Here is a 12,958-nt window from a genome sequence, read left to right on the forward strand (position 1 = left end):
CAAAATGATCCCACCACCATCCTCAGTTTGATCTCTTGCTGGTCTTCGCCATCAAGTTGGCGTGTCGAAAGTCGTGAGTCCATCTTCGAGTTATAAGCCTTGAAGCGTGCCCTTGAACCGAACACACGAAAACCACACGTTTATGTGAGTAATGATATGTGAAACGACACATGGATAACATCTAATCAAAGATTCTAGCATTGACCAGATATAGTATAGTTTGTTATAGTAGGCCCAGGAAACTGCTGAAAGTCGTGTTCAGATGAACATCAATAAACTTCGCCAGCTTTCCCACGAAATCCGGTCAATGACTGTGACTTTGGTTCACTGACCGGCAGAACACTGCTCCACACCGACAACAACCATTGCAGGCATTTGCAAGTCTTCATCCTCCTCTCGCTCTACCATTTCCTCGTTGTTCATCATCACAAACTGTAGAGTTTCAGCATCCATAATAGCAAGTAAAGTGAATTTATGATATGTTGATCAATGTGAAGTGACTACGGTCTAGAAAGCTGCATAGATTATCGGAATATCAGTGATTTCCAATCATTTTCAAACTCCGGTATAATCTATTCTGCATTATTTTGCCCATGGCAAGTCATCCAATATTTCGAATCTACATAAAACTATTGCTTTCTTCACACGGTAGCCATTTGACGTGTTCACGCTACAAAAAAGCACCTGATTCTTGCTCCTCTGACTTGCCGCGAGACGGAGATACAAATGCGGGAAAGGTAGAGTCAAACTGCATCATTGCATGCTTTTGACGTAAGAGAACACCACATGCGTCGATCCACATCAAGACCAAAGCAACTCCAACACTGTGTCGTGAAAGCCAGATGTTGAACAACTACACTGGAACGCACAGACTCCTACCCATCGACGGGTGTGTAAGAGTCTTCATACTGTTACCTTAGCCACAAACCAAATATGTACAACATTATTTCAAACACCGCAACTTTGGACTCTACACACCCAGCCGACTGGCAAAACTTGTAGTGGCGCGAGGTTTGGAAGTATTTGTCCCACCGAAAAAGCCTTCCGAGCGCGCTGACATATCCCGAAAGAAATGGGAGCAATTGAATATTAACTGATTGTCACATTGTTTATAAAAAGACAATTGATATTGTTTAATTATGTGACTGAAATAATAATAATTAAATATTAACAATGCAGAGAACAATGGCAGAGAATGCATAAAACAAAAGACAGAGTCCTAGCTTTCGTGCTGTTGCTGCTCAGTCATGGATACAAGTCTCACAGACCTGGCTGGACAACAGTGCTTGCATGTATGGAAGAAAATTCTTTCACTCCAGCAGACTTCGTCGACCACGTTCTTGGAAGCACTAGAACTTTGTTACGAGAGCGCAAGAAACTCACTAACAACGAAGGCCAGTTAGAATATGTGCTGCCCTGTACGAAGATGAACATGCACACTCACATGTAACACAATGGGCAATAACAATCGTGCGCGACATGCTGCGCACCGAGGTGACAAATTTGTCACTTGAAAAGCATGGACTTCATTTCAAAGCCACGTCTGCAACTGCTGAACAACTGGAGAGTGCATTCATGCATCAGCTCGCAGAAAAAATGCAGGAAGTGGCACCTAACCTGTGGCATCTATTCTTCGCGCTGCTCGACAGCACACTTCAGCAGCGGCGGGCTATGGGTGGGAATGTAAAGGTGGGCAATGAGGACATGGATATTTATGTTGAAGAGAGGGACCTTGGAGAATTTGGAGGTGACTGACATTGGAGGAATGATGGGCAAAGAAGACGACTTGAATGAAGAAGCTGACTGACGGAAGACTGCCAACGTCGTGCAGCTGAAAGAAACGCTGCACTGTTGGTCATTGTGAGTTGATATTTGCGCATCAAATGCTGCGTCGCTAACTGAAAACCTGCAGAGAACTGTTGTAATGATTAGCATATGCCTTCAGACGTTTAATTCACTGGTGCAACCTACTACAAGGATGGCTGGGGTTCTTCATGAGGTCAGTGTGTGTCCCCGAGAAAGTGGTTGAAGTGTTCGCCCTGCGCGGGTTTGTCAATTAGCTTGACTGTCAATACACAATGCTGTCTTGTCAATATCTAGAGAGATCAGCAGAAAAATCAAGCATGAAGGTTAGGACATTACAAGCTGGATTCGCATACGACAATTTCGACATACAATTCAAAGCTGCCCAGCCTACGCTGGAACATCGAGGGTCCTTCGTGAGCGCGACAGTCAGCAACCGTCATTCCTCTATATGGCATCAACAACGATAACGTTGATGCTCTACGATCCTCGGCGCAGCTCTGGGATCGGGATTCACACAATCCATCGCCTGTCGGTACTACCTGTGATGACAGAGTGGAGAAGCTTCCTTCAATTGCACAAAAACGATGCTTACAGTCGTCAAACACATCCCGATAGACTGAGCCCTCGCCAGGAAGCGTTTTCAGTGGCACAGTTCGTGCCATTCTGGTCAACCAGGTCGAAGGATTCAAGCATTTCAAAAAAGAGCTAGATGAGCCTGATACAGTCAAAAGAATCCCTGTGCACAAAACAACTCAAATACCTTGTCGAGCAATGGATATCAAGCAGTCCATGACAGACGGGAATGTTGAAGTTCTCGATAACCTGTTTCAGACAAGGAGGTATCGGCGATCCTCGTGATAGCGGGTTTGATGCAGAGCATGACAGTGGACATGTCGGAGCACATCATACTGATCCATGGTGACCTTTTGACGAAGGAGCGACTGGATACTGTCCATAACAGCCGGTGCATTGAGCATACACCAAAGAACCGCTTCCAATACGTGATTTTCTTACCTGGGTTGTTCCACTATAAGATGGCTTGCGCAGATGCCATCTGGAGAACATATATTCAGCCAAAGGAGGGCCGGGATGATGAGAACAGCCTGTACCAACACACTGCAGTCCTTCGGCCAGAGGAAACTGGTAAAATGGTCAGTAAACCTGGCTTTCGGCGAGTGCATGATGTCATTCACCATGACATCTGGGCATCAATGATGGACTGTTGGCGGATCGAAGCAGAGAACAAGAATCAGGAATGGAACACGCTGGAGACTTTTGTGGCCTCTGAGCCAACATGGGATGACGTGGTGGCAATGTCACGTACCATTGTGCGGAAGTACAGTTGCTGACAACTGCCAGGCCTTGACGAAGCACGAGCACGACCATCGACAATCCGCGACAAGCGATTTCGAAAATCAAACATGCTGCGAAACAGGGACAAGCTGATGTACATTGACGTCTGTCAAGCTATGAATACTGGTGACATCGGGAGAGTGGAAGCGTCGTTCTTACCGTGGATTTACATGTTCAAAGCCACAGGAAAGCACAAGTATGCTTCCCAGATGACGAGGTTTCTTGCAAACCTTCAGTTTAACTGGCCTGAAAAACTGAGGTGAGTAGGAGTTGCTCGTATTGACTGCGCATCATCTGAAAATATGTCAGTGATATCATTCGAATGAACTTGCTTTGCAACCCCTCTGGGCATGCAGCTAGCTGTTTCGTGCTGTAGATTGGGTTGTCGAGAGGAATAATCTGTACACCAAGGTTAGTTCCTACTAACTAGCTGATTTGGGTTGGAATGTTAATATATAATCAGGTCATATACAGAGGCTGGAGGCCTGAACGGTACAATTGAACACATTATTAAAGAATCCCCTCTGATCGAGGTCTACCAGTAACTGTCATGTCGTCATCGAAAACAGGTTTCCACCTTCAGCATCGAACAATTGGTCATGCACATCCTGATATGATGAATACAATCTGTAAGTTGTCAACGAGAATAAAGGAGAACTACGCACATATAAAGAAGGATGGTCGGAAGGCCCTGTGGTCGATTCCCAATCAGATCAACGAAGGGATGGTGCTGATGCAAGAGCAGAAAATAGTTAGCGAGGAAGAGACGGCCATTTTCAACGTCGACGGAGATGACTTGATTGACTAACCTTGGCCGACTTGATTGTTCTGTGGACCAACAAACTGTTGTTGTCCTTGCACTGGATGGAAACCTTGCTCAGAAGCACCTGGAGCAGGTGCCACCATGGCCGGTGCATTTTCTATATTAGATCTTGACTTGCGGGGCTTGGCAATATATCTTGGACAAAGTTTGTTGGACGCTGTGAAGAAAAATGAATATGATAAGACAGTGGACATAGCGAGCAGTGCATACCTATATGATCAGCGCTACCACAAGCACGACACTTTCGTGAACGTTTCAATGCAAACATGATGACATTTGTGGTGGAGGTGCTGGCGCTCGGTTGTTGGTTTGTCGAGGACGATAAGCCAAGTGGAAGTGAAATGATCACAGCAGGTGGTGCGGGAGGTTGGACAATGGGCAAAGGGATGCAAGTAAGAATGATATCGAGGATGCTTTGCCCATATTCAGAGGAGTAGCACCATGATGTCTGCTCGAAGAGAGAAGCCGTTCGATAAGATTTTGTGGTAGTGCGCGAGGTCAACAATACATGGTTCAGGATCTTGTTTGACATGATCATTTGAGGATCAAAAAAGTCATCAGCAGTCGAGATCCTCCTCGATTATCTTCGAGTCCCTCCATTTTATGAGCTCCTGCTGAAGCCAGGCGTTCGGCGTCGGTCATTTCGTATGGCTTGATCTTGTACTTTGGTTTGGTGTGCTGTTGACGTGATTTGTTGCAGAGGGAAGAGCCATGAATGTAATTCCATCTTGTTACACACGTCACAGCAAATGTGTGACACCCGTGCAGCGCATCTCTCACAGCATGTATTCCCTTGTTCTCGATAACCTCAATGTCAGCTAAATCAGCTCCATCTGGCCTTAAAATTCTTACCTATTAGGTTTGGATTATTGAAATATTCACTTGTAACTCGGCGACGGCAGAATCCTCGAAGGTGAGCAGTTGATATATGCATACATAGCAGCTCGTTCGATAACATCACTATCAGCGTTTACCGGAAGGATCCTCATAGGAGTAGAAGTGCCAGCAACCTCTGGAATGGTGTGTCTGTTGCGCTGATCCACCACCATGCTGACTGCTGTCCGTTCGTCCGTCATTGTCCCCCCCATTGAGGGTACCACCATCAGTCCTACATTGACTGGTCTCCTCATCGCGCACCGCTGTGCTCTCAGCATCCACGTTCGTGACCTTCTTCTTCTTTGCAGTGATGCTGTCCCTCATCAAGTTCAGGCCGTTTGCGCTTGCCACTGTACATATCAAAGTACAGCGGCTCCACGAAGTACACCGCAAGTGCCGTTAAGGCGTGGTCTCGCGCAGCACGTCCTAGGCATTGCATCAATATGCAAAGTGAGTTTATATATCCCCATTGAATGACCAATCTGATGTCTCAAAGATCAAGGCCCTGCATCAACAACATCAATATGTGAGGGACCCTCAATATGACTGTGAGTAACTTACCATTCCCGCTGCATCAGTACAGCAGATTCCCCAAATCTCACCCTTTGACAGCTTTTCCATTGTGTCCAGCCGGAACTGCATTGACATGCCCGAATGGAACCATACGATGTTATGGCGAAGATGCGCAGGTAATTCTTTGCATAAGCTATTGAAACTGCTTCTGCTTGATCTCAAGAATTTACGAACAGCATGAACTTCTCGGGCGGTGTGCCCCCCCTGAGTGACAAAATTCGGGCAAGGTCGTAGTAAGTGTTTTGTGGGTACTTCATCTCCTGGACCATGAGATGAATATTTGGACGGTTGTTTGACCGGACAACTTTAGCAAGGTTATATGACCGAATGCGAAGTTTCGATTGGACGTCTAGGAGGATGTGCGGTGGCATGGTTGCAGACACGGTGTGAAATCGAACGTGAGCTGGAAGGTACCATCGAAGATTCCCCAGCTCACTATACAGCGGTCGAAAATCTTTGCCCCATTCACTAATACAATGACCCTTGTCAAACGTGATATTGAAGAGATTATCTGTAAATGTTCCAGACTTCCAAAGTTTTTTGAATCAAGCGTCTTGAAGTACACGTTCCGGGCTAACAGCGAGAACTTGATACTTCAATTTCTCTATGTCCTGATGAATATATGCTCAGACTCGTGTAGTATTAAAGTCATTAAATAACAACTCACTTTAAAAGCCTCGTCTGTTGCTGTCTCTGCACATATATCAAGGGCGGGAAACCCATAAGCATTTGCTTCATCTCGGTTCTTCTCGCTGAGGATATTAAGTGGGGTAATGATAATGGTTATTCCACCATTGTTGAACAACAGGGGAATCGAGAAGGTAAGAGTCTTTCCTGAGCCGGTGGGTGAGATGGTGAAGACATCTTTGTTTTCAAGCTGGTTGTGAGCTGACTGGAGTTGCCAAGTACAAGGAGTAAGACCCAGTTTCATTTCTGCAATGCTTTTCATTTCTGCAAAGCTCGGTACTTCGACTCGGCCACCTGGCGATGACATCAAGATACGTGACTTAGAAGATTAAGTTAAGTCTCAGAAAGGATTATCCATCATGTCACTAAAGGCACGTCACGCTAAAGATTTTTGACATTAATATTCAATTGCTCCCATTTCTTTTGGGATATGTCAGCGCGCTCGGAAGGCTTTTTCGGTGGGACAAATACTTCCAAACCTCGCGCCACTACAAGTTTTGCCAGTCAGCTGGGTGTGTAGAGTCCAAAGTTGCAGTGTTTGAAATAATGTTGTACATATTTGGTTTGTGGCTAAGGTAACAGTATGAAGACTCTTACACACCCATCGATGGGTAGGAGTCTGTGGAACGCAATGCTTCTCAGAATCTCCACTGCGCCAGCCTGAACAGCTTACATAAGTAAACTTTGAAGTCAATACGATATCATCCAACCAACTCTAAATCAAATGCTTAAAACAAGATCCAAACATCTGATAAATACACTCGGATGCCTACCCTGTTTTCCGGCAACTCATTAATAAATGCCTGCAAAGTAATAAACACGAAACCTACGACAATGAATGCAATCCGATATCGATTCCTGTGAGTCACCTTTCACTCATCCCTGTCTTGTACTTCATCTGGCAACTGGGACGCTAGCCATCTCAACCCACTGGCCAACACAATTAAGATAACAAAAACTGCATTCCTCCTAGAAGGTTGTGTTCCTTCGATGCAGCGAAGAGCTGAAGTCGCCATGGCGGGACCAACGGCACGAGCCATCGCTGCAGAAGTTTGACCAAGGCCATTGATAGTGCCAAGGACATTATTTGTAGGAGCAGAAGCTGTGATAAACATGATTATAGTCCCTGCAATGAAGTGGGTTACTTGTAATGACAAGAATGTTTCATTACAACATGCACCATATGTCGTATGCCATATGACTAACATAACTAGATGGCAAAGTAAGGCAAACATGATTGCATGATCGACTTCTCCCCTTGCGCGTAAAATCCACGACATTATCAGGAAACATAGCCATGAGTGGTGCGTAGCACGACACTGAGATGCAGAATAAACGCTTCGGACCAATCCAATCAACGATTATGGGGAAGAATAATGCCTGAAAGACACCATCGATGATCTCAAACAGTGCCATCCATTTGCCAATAGCAGTGGGATCAAATCCAAGGCTGCCAAGATAAGTAGGTGTCGAAAAGAACAGTGGCAAAAGAACCCTGAAAGAAACGTCAAGGAAGGCGAGCATGGAAAAGTTTGCAATCGGAATAACAACGGAAGGTGTGAGGAGTGATCACAAGGAAATATCTGCCATCAATTGTTGGGCGAGTGATTCTCTGTCGGGACTACTTGGAACACCGACCTTGGTTGAAGTGAACTTCAGTCGACGCTTCGTTGACAATGTCTACTGATCGTGAGTGATGTGTGTGATATGATGGGTATGTAGAACTTACTTCTTCTAAGAACAATGTCATCATAACAAGGGCCAGGGCGAGCAGAAATGCTGCCACTGCGCAAGGCAGAAAGTATGGGTAATTTCTCCAAAATGGATCAGAGAATAATGCGGGCCAATGATCTTGCGGTCGCTGCAAGCGTTCCGCCCATTAAAGGACTGTCATGCGGATTGTATCATTCACCACCCCCATATTTAACGAGTCCACTTACCCAAGAAAGCCTCCAAAGCTCCAGACAATCGGGATCAAGGCAAACACCTGAGCCATATTTGTAGAGTCCGTCAATTCCCCCATCATAGTCTTCATAACTCCCACATTGCCATTCAGAAAACCGCACATGCAACGGCTAGGTAAACCTAGCATGTCAGCATTGCATATCTCTTTGAGCTGAAGACACACCTAATGACAAGACTCCAGAAGGTTGTTGAGAGGCCGAAACACAGTATCGAAATACAAGCACCTGAGAGACCCATTATCAACATGGGCTTGCGCCCAATGCGGTCAGACAGTCTACTCCACCTCAGCACCATTAGTGCCTGCACGGCGAAAAACAGAGATTCCTGCAAATCATATCCGACGGGCGAACCATTCTTGTAAGCACTTCGCAAGTCGTAATCCTGGCACTTACGATGATTCCAGCATAATATCCTACAGCCGCATCGTTGCCCTCGGTGATTCCAAGTTCTCTGATCAGCTAAGAGAGCAAAATAGTATCAAAAGTGTACATTGAAGAGAAGTACTGTGATTGCAAAACCATACCTGATTGATGTATGGGAATATAGATGTCGAAGCGATGGGTTCCGAAAGTTGCAGCGTTATAAGAATGCCTATCTGAAGTTTTGGAAGGGGCGTTTTAGGTTTCTTCGAGCCCTTTGCGGGTAGCAGAGGCGCTGTCTCATTTGCTATGATTTCATGAGATTTGGAAGTATCCATCCTGGTAGGTCAGGGTTTGAAGGGCTAGCAAGAGCCTTGCAAGTGCAAAGGCGGATGTCCAGCAAACTCCAACTGCATCTGTATTTATAGCCTGCCCATCATTGATATAGTCAGCTATCAAGGTAATGTATGTAATAGCGAGCGGCATACCTCAGGCTGAAACGGCTTCTGGTACCCTGTTATTATTTGAACCTCACCGTTCGATCCCTTCGAGTTTGTCGCACCACGTCCGATGCACTCCGAGCTAGCTCGGAGTCGGTTCCAAATCAACTACCTCTAGTCCCGTTCCATGCTAGGCGGACCCGGACAAGCCTGCCAAGAAAACAGTCAGAACAAAATAGATGTAGTTAGACTCTAAGTTTTTTGCGATCCGAGAAACAGAATTTACCACCTAAAAGCACCGCAATCATAGTTGCTAGCAAGAACTCACCAGTTCATTGATCAGCGACAAAGACACACCGAACGCAGATGACTCCACATTGCACATATCTTGGACTCGTGCAAAGTGACTGTTACCGAGTCCATCCATTGATACTCCATGCAGTCTACCATGCACGAAATGACAGGGCATATCACCACAATGGGCTTTAACGTAGAAAATTTTTACTGGTGACCCATCATTGAGGAACAGTGGTGCACATGCCGTGTCTCCGGTGCATTCCATTGGTTCGGGACCGGCGGGTCATGTCAAAGGATGTCGCCGAGTACGAAATTTACGTCAAGTTGAAAGTTACTTAGAAGAGGGCAGAAAAGTTCATACATCTAAAAATCCAACCTGGTGGAAATGTACTTCAAAACTCTTGCAAGAGTCGCTGTTTTGGTTAGCTCGAAATTTAGTTTGTAAATACCTGGTTTTGGATATGTTTGGACCCTGAGTCAAGTCTCACACATTTGGATGTGAGATTTAAAGATTATCGATGCGACATGAGATTATCAGTGTGGTAAATGCGTTATCATACTAGTATTTAGTAGTAGTAGTACAATCAAAACTATCAAACCGTGTCTAATGGTCCAAGTTGTGGTACAATATCAAGGGTAGTAGTATTTATGAGGGTGCCTGTGTTGGTCCAACTACTAACACATACCATAGAAAATCATGAAATTCTGCTAGCTCGTCCTCGGTGAGGTTTCTGATCGCGGCTAGAATGGCGTCGAATTTGCGACTGTACGCCGATCCACCGAAACGATCAACTTTCACGTGAGCGTCCGACTGTTCGTCTAGACTGCAGAATGTCGCAGTGCCAGTGAGCGCCCAGATCACTTTCAAACGTTCAATTTGCTGCTCTTCCGTGTCGCCAAGAAATTCCTGGTGGGACCCAAACCAAGCAAAACGGATGGCGTTGGACATGACGAAAGGGTTTTGGAACTTCGCCTTGATTTCGACTTGCCCGTTCTGAAATACAATGAGTCACCTCCAGCAACACACGAAAACGAAACTCACTTGGTCGAAAGTGTAGATGTGCATGAAAACAAGTCCATCGGCATCAGTTGTAATCTTTTGGATTACGCGTTGGCGATAGGTGACGGGAGGCGTGACACTGTGCTGTGGAGGGAAAAATCGGTACCCGTTGAAGACGCCCTCGCGCGCGAATTCAGAGAACTTCCCACGCGTTATCGACAACGCATTTGCTACGTCTCTACGATGTTTGTTACAGATAAAATCTTCAAACATAGCTAATAAAACGAGTGTCAGACTGATGCCTAACAATTGGGGTATAGACTCACCGTTAGGCCCAAAACAACATGGTACCGAATCCCAGATCACCCAGGTCAACATATCCTTCTTTGCGGCTTTGTAATTCGACATCGCTTGCTCCCCGAATAACTCACGCGTGACCAATTTCATGGCCGTTTTCACGGTCTGGACGATAATGTCCTCCGTTAGCTTGATAGGCGAGGGTTTAGCTATCGATGACTCAGACATCACAGTCTGTGAGGTCGAGGCTTCGGCTGTAGATAGAATGGATCCGGAAGCGCCCTGTGGGCGCGTTGTTGGGTAGGGAATCATGCGTGGCGTAGGTGGCATTGCTCGTCGACTGCCTCGCCTCTTTGTCTCCCTTGCCGGGCCTGCCGTCTAAATGAGCGGATCAGCGTGAATTTGATCGAAGAACAAACAAAATGTACGTGCATCACATTTGTGTGTGGAATTTCCCCTCGTTGTATGAGCGTCGCCTCCGATGCGCTCGTGTCATGGTGATCATCGAAGCTGGCGTCATCCTCTAAAGACGAAGTGCCGTGAGAGAAACGGCCATCGAAGTTGGTGTCCTGCATGCTCCAGCTATGCATTGCTGCGGAATGGTAAGCGATCAGTGAATGTAAGTACGATACACTTACAGGCGCTCATCTGAGTGGGAAGTCCACTATCGGTATCACCTTGCCAACCTGCACTGGGCGCATGCGCGTCGAAGGTGAAAGAGCTCATCTGTGGTTGTTCAGTAGGGATACGAAGCTGGTCAGTCGCCGGTTCACCCGATGGATTGAGGCCAGAACCTCGCGGTGGTTTTGGAACCTTGGCCTTAGTTTTTCGCTGAGGGCCACGGTCTCTAGGCATTCAAAGTGGGGGAGGATGTGAGAATGCATGCATGCATTTAAGTTGCCAATCGATGTAATAGTACATAGGGGGAAAAGAACTTTACATGATCTTTACAAACTGGGAACGTGTGGCGGGCTGATAAGGTGATTTACAAATAAAGCAAGGTCATTTACTAACGAAGCGTAAAAAGAGGGGGGGGGCGTGGTCCGATAAGGCGATTTATGAACGGCAGAAAAAGATCTATGAATGGCCGGAGCAGGCGAAGCAACTTATTGAACGGTCGAAGCAGGGCGGTACCAGTTGATAACAATCTATGAACAGTGACACGACTGAATTGAATGTCACTGATATGGATCAGTGTGAGTACCATGAATCACTTGACAGTCACATACCATTGATATGTCACAACTGCATGCCGCACGAGCGCTGCTGGCCCAGCCGCCCGTTGTAATCATCATCTTCGCCGAAATCGCTATCGGTGTCAGTATTGGTGTCGGTACCGGCATCCGCGAAACCACTACGCAGCGCACGTGTGATGCTGTCCCTATTATGCAAAGCATCCACAAAACGAGGGAGGTAGGGAGCTTCGCCAGTAGACACTAATAATTCACGCCCGGCGCGTGAGCCCAGGCGTCTTGAGATTATCTCTGCTTGGGCAGTGATGGCGCGAAGCATTTCGCATTCATCGTTGTAGATGGCTTGATTGTAATCTGTGTTGTTGTCGATTTCTGTGGGCTCACGCTCGGAAAAGTAGTTCCTAATCTTCTTCAGCTGTTCGTCCTTCAAATTAAGTCAGGTTTTGTTCTCCTGGTGAAGCGCCTGATTGAATGCTGTCATGCGCTCTGAGGCTTCAACCTCCCATAACGATGTCGCTACTTCATGGCGAACAGCCTTGTGACTAGCAAGTAGTGCCTTGAACGCTTTGTACAAAGTGTCAAAGCTCATCCGTGATAGACCACTGGTTATTGCGTCCTCGTGCTTTTGAACATAGACCATGTGAGAACTTGAGAACCTCTTGAACAAAGAAATAAAAAGACAAATACCTCTTGCAGTTGTTCAGGCGTAAAGTCTGGCTGGCGTACTCGCCCTGTCACGCGGTTTGCAAACCGAAGCTCCAGTGCAGATGGCCTGTGAGGGTATGGGACATGTCTCTTGGATGACTTCTCACGCAAGTAAGCTGCCCGAGAAGGCGACTTTGGTGACTGTGAACCACCAGGCTGATACAACAGGCTCTCCTTTACATCAGGAAGGTACGGGATCTCTTCTACTGGGGAGAAGTGAACCTTTGGAGAACCTGAAGGGCAGGGGGACAGTTTGGGGGAAAGTGAACAGTCGGAGCCAGATAAGAGCTCAGTGGCCATATGGGGAGAGACAGGGTGGTCAGCCTTCTTAAAAAACTCCAAGGGAGTGAATTCTACATGGGTTGCACTGCTTGACGTAGTGCTGGTGAAAGTAGGACTGCTTGGTCGAGCAGGAGATGAGACCGGTGATGAAGACGCAAGTTCCATTGGCCTGGCACGATGACTGTGCGCTGTGAAATGTAAGGTCTTCGGACTTTGAAAGACTTGTTGGTTTTTGCAGCTTCCTGTGCACTCACTGGCTTAAGTCTAAGCAAAATCTGCGCTACAATGTGAGTACATCTGTT

At 46.5% G+C, this 12,958-nt stretch overlaps 6 protein-coding genes across 6 annotated transcripts; 2 read left to right on the plus strand and 4 right to left on the minus strand.

The window, feature by feature from the left end:
* Window positions 1-1,404: 1,404 nt before the first annotated feature.
* On the plus strand, window positions 1,405-1,755 carry DFJ58DRAFT_662755 (uncharacterized protein; the record flags this gene model as incomplete). Its single annotated transcript, XM_041382321.1, has 1 exon — window positions 1,405-1,755. A coding segment is annotated over one exon (351 nt), but the record flags the coding sequence as incomplete, so codon positions are not given.
* Window positions 1,756-2,696: 941 nt separating this feature from the next.
* On the plus strand, window positions 2,697-3,967 carry DFJ58DRAFT_717039 (uncharacterized protein; the record flags this gene model as incomplete). Its single annotated transcript, XM_041384303.1, has 6 exons — window positions 2,697-3,147; window positions 3,178-3,418; window positions 3,469-3,526; window positions 3,550-3,574; window positions 3,634-3,700; window positions 3,805-3,967. The coding sequence occupies 6 exons, from the start codon at window positions 2,697-2,699 to the stop codon at window positions 3,965-3,967; spliced, it is 1,005 nt and encodes a 334-aa protein (XP_041242215.1).
* Window positions 3,968-5,703: 1,736 nt separating this feature from the next.
* DFJ58DRAFT_625170 (uncharacterized protein) lies at window positions 5,704-5,967 on the minus strand (the record flags this gene model as incomplete). Its single annotated transcript, XM_041381098.1, has 1 exon — window positions 5,704-5,967. A coding segment is annotated over one exon (264 nt), but the record flags the coding sequence as incomplete, so codon positions are not given.
* A 989-nt stretch (window positions 5,968-6,956) lies between these two features.
* On the minus strand, window positions 6,957-8,780 carry DFJ58DRAFT_889841 (major facilitator superfamily domain-containing protein; the record flags this gene model as incomplete). Its single annotated transcript, XM_041394723.1, has 8 exons — window positions 6,957-7,220; window positions 7,465-7,568; window positions 7,744-7,798; window positions 7,848-7,903; window positions 8,059-8,193; window positions 8,247-8,383; window positions 8,434-8,541; window positions 8,607-8,780. 8 exons carry the CDS (start codon window positions 8,778-8,780, stop codon window positions 6,991-6,993), a joined length of 999 nt encoding a protein of 332 aa, XP_041242217.1. The 3' UTR covers window positions 6,957-6,990.
* A 276-nt stretch (window positions 8,781-9,056) lies between these two features.
* DFJ58DRAFT_842855 (uncharacterized protein) lies at window positions 9,057-11,331 on the minus strand (the record flags this gene model as incomplete). Its single annotated transcript, XM_041392882.1, has 7 exons — window positions 9,057-9,092; window positions 9,211-9,325; window positions 9,860-10,173; window positions 10,222-10,454; window positions 10,506-10,854; window positions 10,905-11,068; window positions 11,115-11,331. The coding sequence occupies 7 exons, from the start codon at window positions 11,329-11,331 to the stop codon at window positions 9,057-9,059; spliced, it is 1,428 nt and encodes a 475-aa protein (XP_041242218.1).
* Window positions 11,332-11,715: 384 nt separating this feature from the next.
* Window positions 11,716-12,818, minus strand: DFJ58DRAFT_889845 (uncharacterized protein; the record flags this gene model as incomplete). Its single annotated transcript, XM_041394724.1, has 3 exons — window positions 11,716-12,093; window positions 12,169-12,327; window positions 12,357-12,818. Coding segments are annotated over 3 exons (999 nt in total), but the record flags the coding sequence as incomplete, so codon positions are not given.
* Window positions 12,819-12,958: the final 140 nt, after the last annotated feature.

This window comes from Suillus subalutaceus (genome assembly GCF_016647625.1).
Source record: "Suillus subalutaceus strain FC151 chromosome Unknown DFJ58scaffold_78, whole genome shotgun sequence".
In the NCBI taxonomy this organism is placed as follows: domain Eukaryota; kingdom Fungi; phylum Basidiomycota; class Agaricomycetes; order Boletales; family Suillaceae; genus Suillus; species Suillus subalutaceus.